Source organism: Castanea sativa, chromosome 5, assembly GCF_040712315.1.
Source record: "Castanea sativa cultivar Marrone di Chiusa Pesio chromosome 5, ASM4071231v1".
Lineage (NCBI taxonomy): Eukaryota > Viridiplantae > Streptophyta > Magnoliopsida > Fagales > Fagaceae > Castanea > Castanea sativa.
Genome location: NC_134017.1, coordinates 56,116,700 through 56,134,898, shown reverse-complemented (window position 1 = coordinate 56,134,898; position 18,199 = coordinate 56,116,700). Strand labels below are relative to the sequence as shown.

Below are 18,199 nucleotides of genomic sequence, written 5' to 3'. Positions count from 1 at the left end.
CTTAAACTTTCATAAAAGTTTGTTTTTCATCCCTAAACTATTGAATAAAGTTTTTTTTACATCCTTACTTTTGTCTCTAAACTATTGAATTTTTTTTTTTTTACACAGTTTAGGGATGAATTTTTTTTTTTTTTTAATTTAGGGAGGAAAAACAAATTTTTAAGAAAGTTTAGGGACCAAAATAATATTTTATCTTATTAAATTTGTATTGAATTATAGAGAAATGGATCCAAATATTGTGATTTGTGAGACTCATTAGATTTATAAAATAAATCTTTTTGTGTATTATTAAAGGATAGAGATAGAAGTAAAGCTTAAACAGTAGCTTACAATAATCCCTTCAAAAAGAAAAACCACCAAGAAGGCAAAAACTCGATTGATATTCGACAATAGTTCTGTTAGAATTTAGAACTTGGCCAAAAGAAGAGAGAAACACCAGTTCTCAAGAACACAAAGTAGACGGCAGTGTCGATTCCTGAGATGGCGATGATGTCCTTTTCCGTGGAGGAAATAGCCTCCCGGATCCACGCAAACGGATTCCGGGTAACAAACCACGTTGTTTCCTGGTTTTCTCGACAACCATGTGAACACCAGCATCAAAACCACGAATATGACAAAAGATGTACGTAAGGACGTGAAGAAGGAACTAAAATCCATCTGGGTCTCTCTCTAAAACTCTAAAACACTCATTCTCTCTCTCTCAAAGCAAAAGTAAGCGTTAGGATGGTATATTTTTTAACAAAGAGGAAAAAAGACTGTGTCAAGTAAGTATGAAGATTGATTGGAGGAGGAGGAGGTGTTGTTGCAGTTAGATTCATTGCCAAAAAAAGCAATGCCATATTCCTTTCTTCTTTCTTCTTTTTTCTTTTTTGATAACACAATGCCATATTCCTTGTTTGAAAGATAAAAGAGAGAAAAATTAAAGAAAAAAATACCTCAAGGAAGATTACCTGGTAATTGTGGGGTACTCTTTGCTTTGCTATTTCAATGTTTCAAGCTACTTCTGGAAAATTAAGCAAAGGCCAACAGTGGCAGCTCTACATTGAAGTCAGGTGTTCACACCTGACTAGCAAAAAAATATTATATATCTATCAACTAACCTATTTTGTCTAAGTAAAAATAAAATAAAATAATTAGAAATCCTTGAATTCAAAATCCCAAGAAAAATATTAAACATACTGAGATCAAAATTTCAAGAATTTGGTTTAAAAAAAACAAAAAAGTATCGTTAAGTATAGAATATTTTCACAATAAATTATAAGTAATAAATTCTTATTTAATGACTAATTTAGAAGAAAAAAAATTCCTAAAACTGCCACTGAAGATGAAGAAGGCATTGACCGGGTCATCAAGGATAGGAGAAATTATAAAATTTTCATGGTGGATAAGTAAGTAAAAGATTCTCACCTGTTTAAAATTGTAGAGTTTTAAATAAAAATTAAATACTAACTCAGTAATTTTAAATAGATGGAAGTCTTTTACGGGAATGATGAACAAATGACGTAGTCCATCATGAAGACGGTATAATTTCTCCAAGGATACACTACAAAACACGCAGGTCTTAGGCCGCGTTTTTTTTAGCCGCGTTTGAAAAAATGCAGCCTAAGACCCTAGTTAAGCTGCGTTTCCCTGAAACGCACCCACAGCACCAGATTTGTGGCCGCGTGTGTTGAACGCAGCCCAAGACCAGGTCTATAGCCGCGTTTGTTGGTTCTACAGCTGCGTTTTTCTAGAATGGGCTGAAGCCACGTTTGTAAAACACGGCTATAGGTTTGTCCTAAAGCCGCGTTTATTAAAAACGCGGCCATAGTCAGCCTGAAGCTGCGTTTTTGTAAACGCGGCCTAAAGCATCCCTGAAGCTGCGTTTGGAAAAACGGGGCTACAGCCCCTACTATAAATTGGAAAGAAAAAAAATCCCTAAGGCATTGATCTAAGCCCTTCGAACCTTTCTCTGTCTAAATTCAACCCTAGCCTCTTCAATCGCACATCAGCCTCTACCTCTCAAGCCCGATCTCAACCCTCACCCTCCAAGCCTCCATCTCTCAACCTTCATCCTCCATCTCCGATCTCAACCCTCTGGCTTTGATAAGAGAGATTATATATGATTTTTATATATCCAGGTAGAGGGGTGTATATGGAAATTTCGAGGTGAGTGGTAGGAGAGCATATACAGGTTCATTTCTGAGGAGCGGTGCGCTTCACGATCTGGTGGTGGTGGTGAGGGTTGCTGACAGTGCCGGACGTGCCGCCGTGTGGGGAGACGGAGATGGATTTGTTGGGAGAGATCGAGCGGTCGTGGTCGATGGAGAATCGCATCGAAGGAGACAACAGAGGGGAGACGTTGTACATGTTGACGCGTGGCGGTGAGGCGGAGCGGTGGTGGTTGTTGAAGAAGGTCGTCGATCTGGACGAGATGTTGAGATCGGTGGGGCTTTGTCACCGGAGAGAGATCTGACCCGATTCATCAAATGGCCTAAGACTGTTCAGCTTCAGAGGAAGAAGCGGATCCTCAAGCAGAGGCTCAAGGTCCCCCCAACTCTCAACCAGTTCACCAAAACCCTCGACAATAACCTTGGTATGTATACTATTTGATTCTTACATTTTTTGTTTTTTTTTTTACTACTCCAATTATTTGAGATTTAAGGAATCATATTGTTGTAATGTGATGGAGGTTTTATGTTTGGTTTGGCCACTTTGAATTAATTCATGTGATTTATGAGTTATTATATCATTGATTGGAGTTCTTCAATGTCTCTGTTTAAAATGGGCTTATTTTTAAGTGCTTCATAAGTACTATAGATTAGTTTAAATAATTTGGGTCATATATATATCCGTTCATATATTGTATGAGGGTTTTGGGGTTTGCTTTAATAGTCACTGAGTCTGAGTTCTGAGGTCTTGCAAAAGGTGTATATTTTATCATGGAGAGAAGCTCATTTCTTTTGTTTTTTGTTTTTGTTTTTGTTTTCTAACTGCATATGGTCATCCATGAAGAGTTACAGTAGTCAACAGAAGTGGCTTCCAATCATTTAATGACTATTTAACTATCCTTTGTTGTGGTTGACTAGTTTAGAACAGCACTCCATGTACTTGTGGTTTTTATGGAGGGGCCTCCACATGCTCTAACCATGCAAGTAATCAAGGAGGTGATTAACTCTACCGTAGTTGAATATGTAGAAAAGGTAGGTATGATATTTTATTTTATTTATATATTTATTTAAATCACATGATTTTTTACTTATTTTTCTTTTGTCTCCATCTAGACAATGCTCTCTATTTACTTCAATACGTTAGCTTCATTAATGTGCTTGATAATAGTAGGTGAATGCTTTCAAATGCCTGCATTTCATGGTAGGAAATTGAAATCATGGTTTCAAATGCTTTCTTATTTTTCCCAACAAATAAATGATTTGTTGTCCAAATCAGATTTTGGCAGTGCTGGTGGTGGCAGGAGTGGATAGATAGCTTATTGGGTGGTTGGAATTCAATGGGTAGTTTGATAGTCTTGTTGCGTTGAGAACCAAAATATGGGATAGTCTTGTTGGATTTTGTGATTTTGTATGATTTTATTTGGTTGTTTGTAATGGTGGTGGCTTGCTCTTTTAATGGGTGGCTCTGTTTTGGGTTTAAAAGGAATGTACGCCAGGTGCTTGAGAAAACTTCTCAATGAATTTCAAATAGGTGCTGCTATCAACCTCTTGGAGCCAACCAGCCAACTGAAGGGAGCTGATTGTTGTGCTACCTGATTTTTGTTTTTAAGTTTCTCATTAATATTAGAAGTCTCTTGGTGAAATTTAATTGAAGCAATCAAGTAAATATGCCATGTATCATTTTTTTTTTTGTGAGATTTATTTTTACTTTATGTTATATACATACATACATACATACATACATATATATATATATATATATATATATATATATATTTTTTTTTTTTTTTTTCCTTTGGCTGAGTCAATGTTGGCATTAAACTTCAATGGCAGTTAGGTAATAAGAATTTACGCTTTTTTTTTAGGGGTAGGAGTTTACTCTTCTTTTTTTAGGGGATTATGCTACTTGGTTTCCCAATTTAAATCAAACACAAACTCTTTGATAACAAACCACTATTATCTTTACGCTTCTTTTTTTAGACGTAGGAATTTATGCTTTTTTTTTTTAATGATTTAAGGAGAGAATTAGAGAGGTTTACTAGAGAGAAATCGTATTGGAAGCGATATATTTACTTATTGTCCATTTTGCTGTTTGAGAATTTGGATTGAAATTCACTTAATTGGATTTCATATTGTTAAACTTTGTTGCTGATTGTTTGCCTTTGGCCTTTTGTTTTATAGGATTAGTTATGCCCTGCCAGATACGAAGAGCTTGACGGCCCAAAGACATGGAGCACACAAGAGAGGTGTATGGGTAAGTTTGTGATTCTTCAGAACTTCTTTTTGTGTTTGGTAAAGTTGATGTACTGCATTAAGAGTTAGGAGTGTAGCTTAACCCCCCATTATCATCTAAGGAGGCTCTCTTTGTTACTCATTTCACTATTCTGAATGAATTCAGTTGAATATTTAACCTGTAAGTCTTACTTATAGTAACCATACGTTGTTTCATTATTTTGCATGTTGGTATTGTCCTGAGGACATTGTTTTTTTCTCTAATTCTTGTTATATATTTATTTTGACTTTGCCGTTGTCTTGTTATTTTGAACGTTTGCAAAATCTTGTGGGCATTGTAGAAGGAATGTTCTAGATTCAAAGAATTTTAGTTATACTGTTAGCACCAGATGACAAAAGCCAATCCTTATAACAAATTAATTATCAAAAAGAAAACAAAAATCTCATAGTTCTTTTGAATGTTTTCTAGCTCACACCAAAAAATCTGCTAATGCTTTGGTGAAAACAATAAAGATGCCACTTGGAGAGGCACCATTGGCTCTTTTGGTTGCAATGGCAAGTGACTAGATATGGCTCTACATTAGAATTTTCTATTAACTGCATTGGTGACTCAATTTGGTCCATTGGGTTCATTTTGTCTATTCGGACCAATTCAGCCACTTCGGTCCAATTTAGAATATTTGGTCCATTTTGGCTTATTCAGTACTCAAATTTCTATTATGCAGAGTGGTTTTGTCTTGATAGAGATAGAGTTGAGTAAATGTTGGTTATTTTCTGCTTCTTTAGTAAATACTTAAGCTTGCATCTAGATTAGCTTTTTAGTTCCATTGCTTATGCACAACTTTTTGAAATCTTGTTTTTTTTCTTGATACAACTGTACTTTTACCCACTTTCAGCAAACCAATAAAAAACTTGTTGCTTATCCTTCAAAAGAATTAATCAGCTTGGTAGTTTGTTATGTCCAATGACACTGGTTTCTATTTTGTAGGATGTTTACTTTTAAGTTGGTCTTGTAATACAGAAATAAATTTAGTTTTGCTGTTGAGGTAAAACTTAAAATATTATCAAGGTGTATAATTTATAGATGACATCAATTTGTTTTACTTGTCTCTTTTAGGTTTGGACTCTCTAGTTTTTGGAAGTATTTAAATTAAGTGCACTTGAAACAAGGGAAGAACGGGATAACTTTATGACCTTTTGAAAAAGAAGAAACAAGCACCTGAAACTACAGGTGCTATAAAGAAAGGTGTCAAATATAAAAGCCGTGCTTTATATTTCTCAGATTTTAGTTTGTAACTTGGTATAATTCAAAATGATTTTTGCATTCTTTATTTGAATGTTGTATTATAATTGGTGGGATAACTTGTAAATTCTTTAGTAGTTTTCATGGATCTTGTAAATCTTAGATTGTAATTCTTTTGGAAACCATTTCAGAGTTCTTTTAATGAAATTCATTATTACTTATAAAAAAATATATAAAAAGAAAAAAACTCTTCTCCACGAATCAGATATGCCTTATATCACTGGGTTTTATTCTTGGGGAACATATAACTACATAGAGAGCATATTTTTCTTTTTGATTGGCTGAAAAATCATTCTTGGCATAGGAGAGCAGGTTTATCCATACGCATTCTTGGACTCTCATTTATTTTACAGCTTGGGTACACCAAAAAGCAAGAGGAAAGACATTTTTGTGGAGTCATCACTTTGGAGGTAAGGATAATAGTTGATACTGTTATACTGTCAGATCTGTGATTATTGGCTTTCAGTGCTGATTGGAATTACCTTTATATTTGTTGGAATTACCTTAAATATCACTTGTCTTATTGTTGAGATAGATGCCAAAGTGATTGTGGATGTCTTCCAAAATCCTGCCTATAAAAATAATAATAGATACAAAAGAACTCAAGTTGCCTCTCATATAAAGTTGATGAGTTATGCTAGGTTTGGTACATTGGGAGGCTGTTTGCCTTCACAAAAATAGCATTATTGTTGTGATGTAGGCAAATAAATTTTTGGAATTTCAGTGTATAGATGCTTTGTGGAAACTAGAAAGTCTCTATGTTTTGAAATATTGTTGTTATTATGACTGTTATATCCTGCTGTTTGAACTCTGGGCATCAATTTTGTGTTTCATTGCTGAGAAAGTGTAGGAAAGTCAAAGGAAAAAAATGTTCCTAGTGTAATTGTGTTCCTTTTGATCTTCTTGAAGGCAAGAGAGAAGCTGAGGGTGTAGAGTAGGCTGCTGTGAAGTATTCAGGGGTATAGCTGAAGGCAAGAGAGGACCTGACGGTGTAGAGCAGCTGTGAAGTATTCAGGGGTATAGCCGCGTTTTAAAAACGTGGCCATAGTGATGGGCTGAAGCCGCGTTTTTAAAACGCGGCTATAATCCTAGCCTAAAGCCGCGTTTTTGAAACGCGGCTTTAACCCACAACTGTGGCCGCGTTTAAAAAAATGTGGCCATAGACCCTTCAAACCTATAGTTACGCATTTTAGGCCACTGTTAAAAACGTGGCCTAAAAAAACGCGGCTATAGACCAAATTGTCCTATAACCACGTTTTTCTAAGCTATAGCCACGTTTTAAAAACGCGGCTATAGAACCTTTTTTTTGTAGTGATAGATGAATCGAAGACAACCTTGGGGCACGTGACATTCATGGAAGACAAATGTTGCAAAAGTTGGAGCTAGAGGGATTGCAGTGGAGGTCTAGCTATGCAAGGTCTCACCTGTACAATAGAGTTCTTGAGGTAAGATTTCCAATTAAATTAATTTAGACTAATTGAATTTAACTGTTCTTAGTACAAACTAATATTGTTTATACTTTATTAATCAATGTAATCATGTATCCAAATTCAATTGAATAAATTAATATAGTGCACTTAGAAAACTATATCTCACACTGTGTCTATATTCAAACTAAAACTCCCAAAATACCCTTATATATGCAAACATATTTTTTTAAAATATGAGTCAAATAGTAATATTATCATAAAATTATTCAATTTTTTTTTATAACATATACAATTATTAAGGAGTTTAAAAATATAGGCTACCAAAATAGGAGTTGGCCTCCCTCCCAATTATTAATTTGAGTTAGTCCGTACTCCATAGTGCTCTTAAAAATATATTGACCAATTGATACTTTTTGTTTTCTTAATTTTAATTTTTTAATTGTAAATATTTTTTTCTTGTATTTGTTAAAATTTTGAATTGTTTATGTCTTTTTTGAAGACTTCATTGATTCCATTATTTTTTTTATTCACTTTAGTAGACGATTAATTTGGTAATTTAAATTGAAAATAAAAATTTAAGAATTTCATTATGAATATTGTAAAAGAATTTTTGTATCACAAAATTTTTTGTATATATATATATATACATGTCTCATATCAAACTAACTTAGGTACAATATAGGTTCTCTATTTGAATTCAAACACATAGTTGTATCAAATTTAATTGTCCTTGGAAAAAAAATATATCATTTGTTCTTCATTGGTTAATACAACATCACTTAAGCAAATATACACACATACATACACTTAAGTTGTATTTGGCATTGACTTAAAAAGCCAGTTTTTTTTACTATTTACCTTATTTTTGCTACTATTCAACTTATTTTTGCTATTATTTGATCCAATTATACTTTTTTGTACTATTTATGGTTTTACTATACTATTTCAGCTACCTTTTAGTTTTATCTACAATACTTTTAACAAAAAATTTTCAATTTCAACTAAATAAGCAGTTCCCAAACAGACTCTTATGTATTTGAATTTAATTACCTATTATCTTGTACCTAAAAAAATACCTAATTTTCTATTCAATGAATTATGACTAATTATAGTATTAAAAAATATTATGGTTTATGTACACATATGCATGTATTGTTGTATGTGTGTGGGGGGTTTGTCTAGACTAACTTATTAGATTTGGAAAGCTTACAACAATGGAGGCTGCTTACATGAAAAAATGAGCAAAAATTCCTTTGAAAGTACCAAAGAAAAACAATAACAGAAATATAAGATTCAACCAAACTAGAAATTATTATAAGACACTCTAAAATTTTGAAAGATAAAGAAAATAACTCTTTCCACTTGAAGACAATTCCATGTCATTGTTCACATTCACATAGAAATCAAGTGTCATAATGTACATAGAAAGTCATTAGTATTAAACTGATGATTAGTTGAAGACAACGACAATATAGAACTATAGAAGGCATGTGATTGTATTTTCAGATATGATTGCTGACATTATAGAATGCGCATCAACTGTAGTTTTAGGCGAGATAACTGACAACTAAGCCATAGAGAAACAAAGAGTCAAGTCTGGTAAATCCAAGTGATGGCACACCATGGCAGAACATGTAGTTTAGGTGAACAATTTGGTTTCCTGCTCTCTGATCTGGGCCTCGATTCTTAGTAATTATAACAACTCAGCTTGGATTCATTGTTAGATCGTGAGCGAGAAACTCTAATCTATTTTTATTTCATGTAATGAAAATGGTCAGGGGCTAAGAAGGAAATTTTAAAACCTAGGAAAATAAGCCTCACCAAATCGAAGACATTGTATGACAGAATAATGCAATAACCTAAAATGTAAGCAACAGTTGCTAATCCAGGAAAATTCAATGATATCATTTTGAGTTGACAGTGAAAGATTAAACAGGACTAAATAATATAACTCCACACAACTGGTGCAAATTAACATAATATATTACAGACAACCCAATGTCATGATTCCCAATGCTTAACATATAAACAAATATGCTAAATTTAAAAAAGTTTTGCTAACCAGATTACAAACACCAACAAACACAAATGTACATCAAACTAATGACCCTGATCTTGTAACTTTTGACAAGGCGTCTTCAAACTGGTACACCATCAATCTTCTCAGAACTTAAGCTTGGTGGGATGTAAGATTTGAAAATTACTTCCATATTATTATTAGGAATTTCCTTTGAATCATGGAGAGCAACTTCCAGAGGTGTATCACAGAAAAATCGGTAGAATTTCTTGTGGCAGACAAAGCCAAATATCAGGGACAGTATGATGAGTGTAATTAGGAATGGTGCATAGTAGAATTTCTTCACCCCAAAGTAACCAAACATAGTAACTTGGTGTAATATTAGAGCTGCAAGGATGCGTGTATGCAAGTGTGGCCACATCCTTCCATAGCTTTCGTAAGATGGAACATAAACATTGAGTGCCTGTCAAATAAAACACAAGAAAGAAAACTAAATTGACATGAAAAAAAAAAAAAAGCAAATAGTTGAGCATGCAAAGAGATTGGTAAAAAAAATAAATTAACTTTACCTGATTTCTAAGAATTAGCCATCCCAGGCCAAAGTAAACTATACCAAATGGGATAATAATAGGAGCCATAACAGAGTAGCAGAGGACAATTGTGAAAATCAACATGTCACCTGGTGCCCTAGTTCCATACTTAAGATCTCCTGGAAGCCAAGCTTCCTTCACCTCTGCCTCGGTCTTACAAAGATACTTCTTCTTTAAATGGAATATAATTAGAGGAACTATTCTGGACAATTCAAGACCATAGCCAACAAAGAACCTGGGAAACAAAGAATTATTAAATTAAATGAAAAGTGACCACTTGCAAGCAGATAGGTATGCAAAAATAAAAGACCAAATAATGTATTAAAAGAAAAAAAAAATCAGGAAGACAATCTATCTCATCAAAATCCTGATCCCAAAAAATGGGATAAGCCAGATTTTGATACAAAGGGTGCATTGGCACCAGTAGAAATAATATAGTTCCATTTATTTTCCATAACCTTTGAGTCACAAAAAATGGTTATTCCTCTAGATCATGATCAAAAGAACAGCCTTCTCATCAACAAGAACCTTTTTTTTTTCGGTGTTACAGAATACAAAAGAAACCATAAACAAAAGAAATGCAAAAATCATAATCTTACCTCAAAGCCACATAGGTCAGGAAGAACGTCGCATTAAGTGGCAGGCTATTCCCTAGTAAGGAAACTATAGAGTTAGGATCCTTCTCAATGGTCTTCAATGTACTGAACAATGTTCCACCCACCGACACTCCAATGAACACATCTAACACTATAAAATAAAAATATTTCCCTGAAGATGCTCTTACTACATGACTCTCAGAGGGTATTCCCTCAGCCTTGGAGAGAAAGTGAAGGAACTTGGGCAGCAAAGCCAAAAAAATAATGAGTGCAAGCTGAGGGAGGTAAGCTTCCAACACTGTCTTGATCGCGTCCAAATTCACAATTGACTCTAAAAATGGTAGATATTTCTTCAAATTTTCCAATGTTGTTAAAGCAGAAATAAATCCAATTGGAATCATGAAGAAAACTATCGTCAAGGCCACAATAACATAAACGACATATTGTCGTACTTGCCTCTGATAGAACTTGATTTTAAGATTAGTCCATATCACTTGGCGAGGTTCAGGAGCATTTGTAACTGTCCATTTGTCAACCATTTGAGAATGTAGACTCTGAGCTGCAGAAGCTGCAATCACCCTGCTCTTGAAGAAGACCAGAGCAGCATTTTGCTGCTTCTCTCTGAGAGTGACTTTTCGTTCTGATTCCAGTTTTGGGGTTACTTCTTTAATCTTTTTAGTATAGTACTCTATGCTATCAACTTTATTACCAATCAGACCAAGGAAGCCAATTCTGTTAGTGGGCCTTGCTCCTTCTGGTTTGCCAGCTCTCTTTGACTGTGCATATGCTGCTTCAGCATGGGCAAGCTTCTTCTTGTACCCTTCTAACTCTTTCCAAAGTTTGTTCACCTAACAGAATCAATCAATGTTATAATAGCATATACCACCACCAAAAATGTAAAAACACACCATAAACTATTCAAGTCAAATGAGATTAATCATCTGACCCATGGTATATATTCTAATTCATCTTGAATGCTAGCACAATTCAGTTTCAAATGAAATATTGTCTTAAATTTGAACCTTCAAATATGATATATCCATATATTATAATAATAATTTACTTAGTATCACCGAAAGCTGATAAATTATGGTAAAGTAAATTGCCCGGACAAATATATCACTTAAAAGTGCATAGATGTAAACAATTCTATAAGTACTGTGCAATATTTAACAGTCAAATTAATGCAAAATATATATATATATATATATAGCAACTCAATCCCTTACCACTTTGTTGTCTGTGACCACCATTGATCTGTAAAACGTCTTCGGATAGATACTTTCAAAGTATGAATCAACCTGTTTTTGTCTTGTTTGACCAGCAGGGATTGGAGGTATGTCTCTAACAAGAATGGCAAATTGTTCTGGTTTCAGTCTCACGTCATGAGACATAAGAGCATCAGCTCTCAGTCCAGAGACATGCTTATAGGCCTTCCACAGCAGGTAATATGTGGCAAATGATACCCAATAAGTGGCTATCAGAAATGCCCACAAGCGAGGACTCCTCGCCTGCCATTTACAATGAAACACAGAAAACTGAATTCAGAAGAAATGATCAGGAATAGATAGCTAACTAACAAACAAAATAGAAAGCCATTAATAGTTTGAATTCATTAAGAAACGATAGATTAGTTTGATGGCACCACCAGCTCTGTAAATTGTGCCCCTGATTCCCTGAACGTATTCATTTGACATGCATGAAATATTATTTGGTGGTTGAGAAATTTACTATCTGGACTTTGACAAGATTAATAAATATCTAAGTCCTCTTGATCATTTGATATCCTATGTCCTGAGGCTGAGAGAATAAAAGAAATAGAACTATTCATCCAGATCATGAAAGGTAGTGTAGAATACTTTAACATTTCCCATGTATGAATAGTCAAGATTGGTGAAAGTCCCATTGGTTTTGGCTGCTGTAGACTTCAAGCTATCATCAGTGGCAGCAACTGGTAGAAGAACTGGCAGCAGCGCTATGCCAGATATAACCAAGATTCCCAACACTGCAGATTAATTGGGAAAAGGTGAATATAAGAAATTTGTTCTTTTCTCTGGAAAAGGTAACATGTTTTGAGACATAAGTAATGTATGGCTAACATATCAATACAACCTTTAGTTTAAGGTTTGGACAGCAAAAGCGACATTCACTCATTCCCATTAAGTTGAAATGTTGTATAGGAATTAGGAACAACTGATGTTTAACACTACCATAAAATGACCTAACCATTGCATAACATTGAAAAACTACATGCTTCATTATCTATCTTATCTTAAGGATTTTCATTTTTCATATCATTTGTATGTTTCAAAGATTTCAGATTATCATTTATTCAATTAAACTAACAATAACTTTAGTCATTCATTTGTTAAAATATGGGTATACAATGTGGTTTTACTTAAAGATTTCAAAATATACGTACTAACCTATATTACACACAAATGTATGTCTGTAAGTATGTCATTCTAACAAGAAAAAAAATTCAGTGAGGCTAATTGCAATAGTGTCACACGCCAAGACAAACGTTCTAGTGACAAGTTTATGATTAAACATGTCCACTTGCCACTCGGTTATTTATTTTTATGATTTGATGGAGGAGGCTCTGCACTTCATAGCACCTCTCAAAAGGATAGATTATATTAACCACTAATGAAATTCCTTTATTCCTTTCTTATTTGAAAATAAAAGTCCTTCATCCCTTTCTTATTTGAAAATGAAATTCCTTTATCCCTTTCTTGTTTGAAAAGATAATAATATAACCAAATACTAAATGTCATACCAATGTAAAAGATTCTAGTTTTATGGGATTGGAAAAGGTGGTTGGTAGGCAATCTTATCCTCAATTTTTAAGAGACTAATTTTGACTTAAACCCATGACACATTCTAAAATTACATACACAATGATGTGCTTTTGCAAGCTATTCTACCATTCCAATTCCTCAAATATCAATACAGATCACAACATTTGTGCCCGCTAAAAATCTGAACAGTCAAACTAAGATATTGAGGGAAATTATCAAAAGATTGTATCTTGTAATCCTAGGTAGACATCTGCAACTATAGCACACTTTGACTTCTCCAAAAATATCTTTTGCAACCTTACTTGAATCACCTCCCACAAACATCCCTATGCTATTGCTTTATTGTTAGACAGAGTTTGGTTACAAACTAGTCTAATACATCTTTTTCAACTCATTACATGACAAATTATAAGACTATCTATGTGAACTTTTTAAACAAGTTACACTGCATATGAATGATCTCTTCAATTACCGAATAGTAGATTAAACTTTTTCTAATTTTAAAATCATATAATATTAAATATTAAACAATAGCTTTATAACAATCCTTCCCAAAAAAATAAACAAAAACCAACGTAATTAATTTGTCTACAATTTAACTCAAACATGGTTCTAAGAAGAAAAAGAATTCACATGAATTCTGCTAAAAGGAAAACTCGATTGACAGTAGTTTTACGAGTTATCTTATGACCACAATTATTGTCACACTTTTTCTTTCCGTAACTACCTTATCTAATAATCTACCACTTTCACATTAAACTACAACTTTTTTTTTTTATCATTCATAAACAGTCCCATAGAATAATCGTGGAAAAGATTGTGATCATAGAATTCTGTTGTAGTCCTACAAGGACTTTACCAAAATTACATGCAGAAAGTGACAGAGAGAGAGGGAGGCAGAGACAAACCAGCCCTCAAGAACACAAAGTAGACAGCAGTGTCATATCCCGAGATGGCGATGATTTCCTTTTCCGTAGAGGACATAGCATCCCGGATCCAAGCAAGCGGGTTCCGGGTACTGGACCCTCCTTTGTATGGACCCAAACCCTTCAAGATCCGACGCGGGTAGTAAATCACGGTGTTCCCTGGCTTCCTCGACAACCATGTGAACAACAGCATCAAAACCAGGAATATCACAAAGGACGTCCCTAAGGACGTCAAGAACGAACTGAAATCCATCTGGGTCTCTCTCTAAAACTCAAACAAACAATCTAAATTTGCCTCTGTCTCTGTCTCTCTCTCTCTCACAAAAATAAAAAGAAGGTTTACGAGTGTATTGGAAATGGGAAAAGCGGGTTGATCATCATTAAAGAAGGAAAGCAAAAGATAAAGAGGAAAGAAGATACTGTACTGTAAGTATGAAGATTGACTGGAGGAGGTGTTGCAGTTACGATTCATTGCCAAAAAAAGCAATGCCATATTCTTCTTTTGAAAGATAAAGAGCTCAAGAAAAGAAAAAATGCCTTGAGGATGATTTGCTGGTTGTGGAGATGTGGGGTACTCTTTGCTTTGCTTTGCTTTTTCAGGCTTTTTTTCTTTCAGTCTTGTGGAGGTAAAGGTACGTGGAGGTGACTAGCAAGCAGTAGACTCTGCAGAAGGATCGATGGAGAGTGATGCGATAAAAACTAATGGCAAAGAACGCGTTGGCCAGGTCGTCATGGAGATAAATCGGCCGCAATCGAAGACACCCCTGAGGTACATGACATTGATGGAGGACATATATGTTGCAGAGGTTGGACGAGGATCGAGCTAAGTGGAGCCGTGGAGGTCGGAGTTAGTCTCAGATGCATGATATAGATTATACTTAATAGTTAATACACTAGTGTACATTACATTTTCAAATAAATTTAAATAGATAAATTGAATTTAATTATAATATAGATAATTCTCTTATAAAAATAATAAAGATAATATTGAAAATTTTACTACCTAACTTTTATCATTTTTAAAAATTCTTCTTTAACATATACAACTATACAAGCCTACAAGAAGGAGTTCCCCCTCCCCCAAATTATTAATTTGAGTTAGTACATACTACTCACATAACTATAAGTTTGAATTTAATTGCCAAATTTACTTTACCTAAAAAATAATGAGTAATGATATGTCTACAACATTTTCACAATATTTTTACAACGAATTCTAAGTGGCAAGTTCTTATTGGTTATTATTATTGTAGCAAAAAAGTAATCTTAGTGTTAAGTTCAAATTTGAACCAATAACAACTAACTACCTATAATTTGTTGTAAAAATACTGTGAAAATATTGTGGATGTAGCACCTACCTAACTTTTATCATTTTAAAAATTCTTTTTAAAATATACAACTACCTACAAAAACAGGAGTTCCCTCTCACCAAATTATTAATTTGAGCTAGTACATACTGCTCTTAAAAAATAGACTGGCCAATTGCACTTTTTTTTGTCTCAATTTTCATTTTTTGTTATAAAATTTGCTACTGTATCTCATTTATTTCTTTGAAGAATTCATAAATATTATTGTTTTTTATTATAGTTAAATTTAGTAGACATTTTGATAGTTTATATTGAAAATAAAAATCTGAAGAGTTTCACGGTAAAGATAGTAAAAGATTAATATTACTCCACGTGAAAGATCATGATCAAATATAATTTTAATATGAGACACTAAGTTTCTTTTTATACATACTTTTGTATATGTTTAATATCAAACTAAACAGGTTTCTTTTATACTAGTTGTTAAAACATAATAAGTTCTTATAAAATTTTCTAATAAATATATATATATGTATGAGTAAAATTTACATACAATTCCTTATGTGTTGTGTCATATAGTAGTTTTTTCATTTAAATTCAAAAACATGGTTGAGCGAGATTTAATTTTCCATAAATCACAACTCAATCTCCAAACAAAAATTACTAGCTTTGCCCATGCTGTTATGACTGCTGATTGGGCTTTGAAAGCATACAAGTATACAACAACGGAGGCTGGTGACATGAAGAAATTAGCAAAAAATCCTTTGGATGCACTAAATAAAAGCAATAACAGAATTTTAAAGTGCCCTGTCTATTATTGTACTGATGATAATTAACTGACGGAAATTATAGAAGGCATGTGAATGTAGTTTTAGGTATAGTAGCTGACATTATAGAATGCATATATCAACTACAGTTTTAGGGGTAGTGGCGGCTCCAGGATTATTTTTTAAGGGAGTCAATAAGAAATATAAATTATATAAAATTTTAAACAAAAGAGAACTTGAATATATCATCATCGTAAAAAAAAAAAAAAAAAAAAAAAAAAAAAAAAAAAAAAAACTGAAATATATAAAATTTTACAATTGCATTTTATGATGTTTCATATTTTGAAATTTTTGCATGACATCTTTATTATCAATCTTACAAGTTACATCTTTTTCAATGTACACAGCCAAACAAACATTCATCAATTGATCTCCCATTTGATTGATTTTATTTCAAATTTAATAAGATCTAAATGAGTTTTTTCTGAGGTTTAAGATTAACAAATTTAACTCTACTTTTATTGTTGGACTTATTAATTTTTTTCCAGATTTTATACCAAATTAGTTCCTTTTTTTTTTTTTTTCCTTTTGTGTTTAAAAAGACCAAGATATTATTAAGAGAATCATATTCAAACTTATTTCAGCTGGGCTTAAAAAAATCTAGGGTCAAGGTGTTCAAATTTTTATTTTACGGGCCAAAACCAAAAAAAAAAAAAAAAAAAAAAAAAAAAACTGAAATATATAAAATTTTACAATTGCATTTTATGATGTTTCATATTTTGAAATTTTTGCATGACATCCTTATTATCAATCTTACAAGTTACATCTCTTTCAATGTACACAGCCAAACAAACATTCATCAATTGATCTCCCATTTGATTGATTTTATTTCAAATTTAATAAGATCTAAATGAGTTTTTTCTAAGGTTTAAGATTAACAAATTTAACTCTACTTTTATTGTTGGACTTATTAATTTTTTTCCAAATTTTATACCAAATTAGTTCCTTTTTTTTTTTCCTTTTGTGTTTAAAAATACCAAGATATTGTTAAGAGAATCATATTCAAACTTATTTCAGCTGGGCTTAAAAAAATCTAGGGTCAAGATGTTCAAATTTTTATTTTACGGGCCAAAACCAAAAAATAAAATAAAATAAAATAAAACATTATATACATATATAGAGATTGGTTTCAGTGCAAGGGGTTCATTTGAACCCCTGGGCTCCAAGTGGAGCCGCCCTTGTTTAGGGGTGATAACTCAGCCACGTTCATAGAGAAACAAAAAGTCAAGTATGGTGTATCCAAAGTGATGGGTTACTAAAACTTATCTAATGAAACAGTCTTATAAGATATTTCTCTCACAACATATAGAAAAATTATTGGATGTTTCTAAAGCACCATGTCATAGTGTTTTTTCCTCTCACATTCATGGTGAATTTTACTATAAATTTACTCCTATATGTGTGGGTCTCGCACATGTGAGTATCATATGTGTTGAGAAAGATATCTCATGAGACCGTTTCATAAAATACCTTCACCATGGCAGAACATTTATGCTCTCTGAACTAGGCCTCAATTCCTCCTAATGATAACCAGACAACTCAGATTCTTTGTCAGATCATGAGCAAGAAACTCTAATCTATTTTTATTTTCTAAAATGAAAATGTTCAGGGGCTAAAAAGAAAATTTTAAAACTTAGGAAATTAAGGGATGTTTGGTAGAGTAGTTTGAGATGAAATTTTTATAGTTTTTTAAAATACGTGTAAGTGAAAAAGTGTGCGAAAATGTGTGTATAATTGTTTAAAATGTAAAAATGTGAGTTTGAACTTAGAAACCAAACAAGCTCTAAGACTCACCAAATCGAAGTCACAGAGCCAGCATGACACCTAACCTTAAATTAAATTGCAACAGTTTCCTTGAAATTGTTTTCGTCAATGTGTTATATGGTTTTCAATTGCGAATCAAATCCGTTTTCTTCACACTAAAATTTCAAATATCACTTTTCCCCTTGTTATATGGTTGAAAAAAAATGAGAAATGATATGTCTACAACATTTTCATAATATTTTTACAACAAATCCTA

The 18,199-nt window shown here is 33.0% G+C and overlaps 1 protein-coding gene and 1 long non-coding RNA gene across 3 annotated transcripts; one reads left to right on the top strand and one right to left on the bottom strand.

Moving 5' to 3' along the window:
• Positions 1–1,891: 1,891 nt before the first annotated feature.
• LOC142636248 (uncharacterized) lies at positions 1,892–12,331 on the top strand. Of its 2 annotated transcripts, XR_012844284.1 has the most exons (6): positions 1,892–2,575; positions 3,069–3,182; positions 4,332–4,404; positions 5,990–6,095; positions 6,595–7,130; positions 12,243–12,331. It is a non-coding gene; the product is annotated as an uncharacterized LOC142636248 (long non-coding RNA). The 2 variants fall into 2 exon arrangements; XR_012844283.1 differs by lacking the exons at positions 6,595–7,130; positions 12,243–12,331 and having other exon boundaries at positions 1,903–2,575; positions 5,990–6,532.
• LOC142636247 (CSC1-like protein ERD4) lies at positions 9,030–14,421 on the bottom strand. Its single transcript, XM_075810399.1, has 6 exons — positions 14,028–14,421; positions 12,178–12,323; positions 11,548–11,829; positions 10,322–11,166; positions 9,702–9,957; positions 9,030–9,595 (listed from the first exon to the last, which is right to left on the bottom strand). Exons 1-6 carry the CDS (start codon positions 14,296–14,298, stop codon positions 9,254–9,256), a joined length of 2,142 nt encoding a protein of 713 aa, XP_075666514.1. The 5' UTR covers positions 14,299–14,421; the 3' UTR covers positions 9,030–9,253.
• Between the last annotated feature and the right edge of the window lie 3,778 nt (positions 14,422–18,199).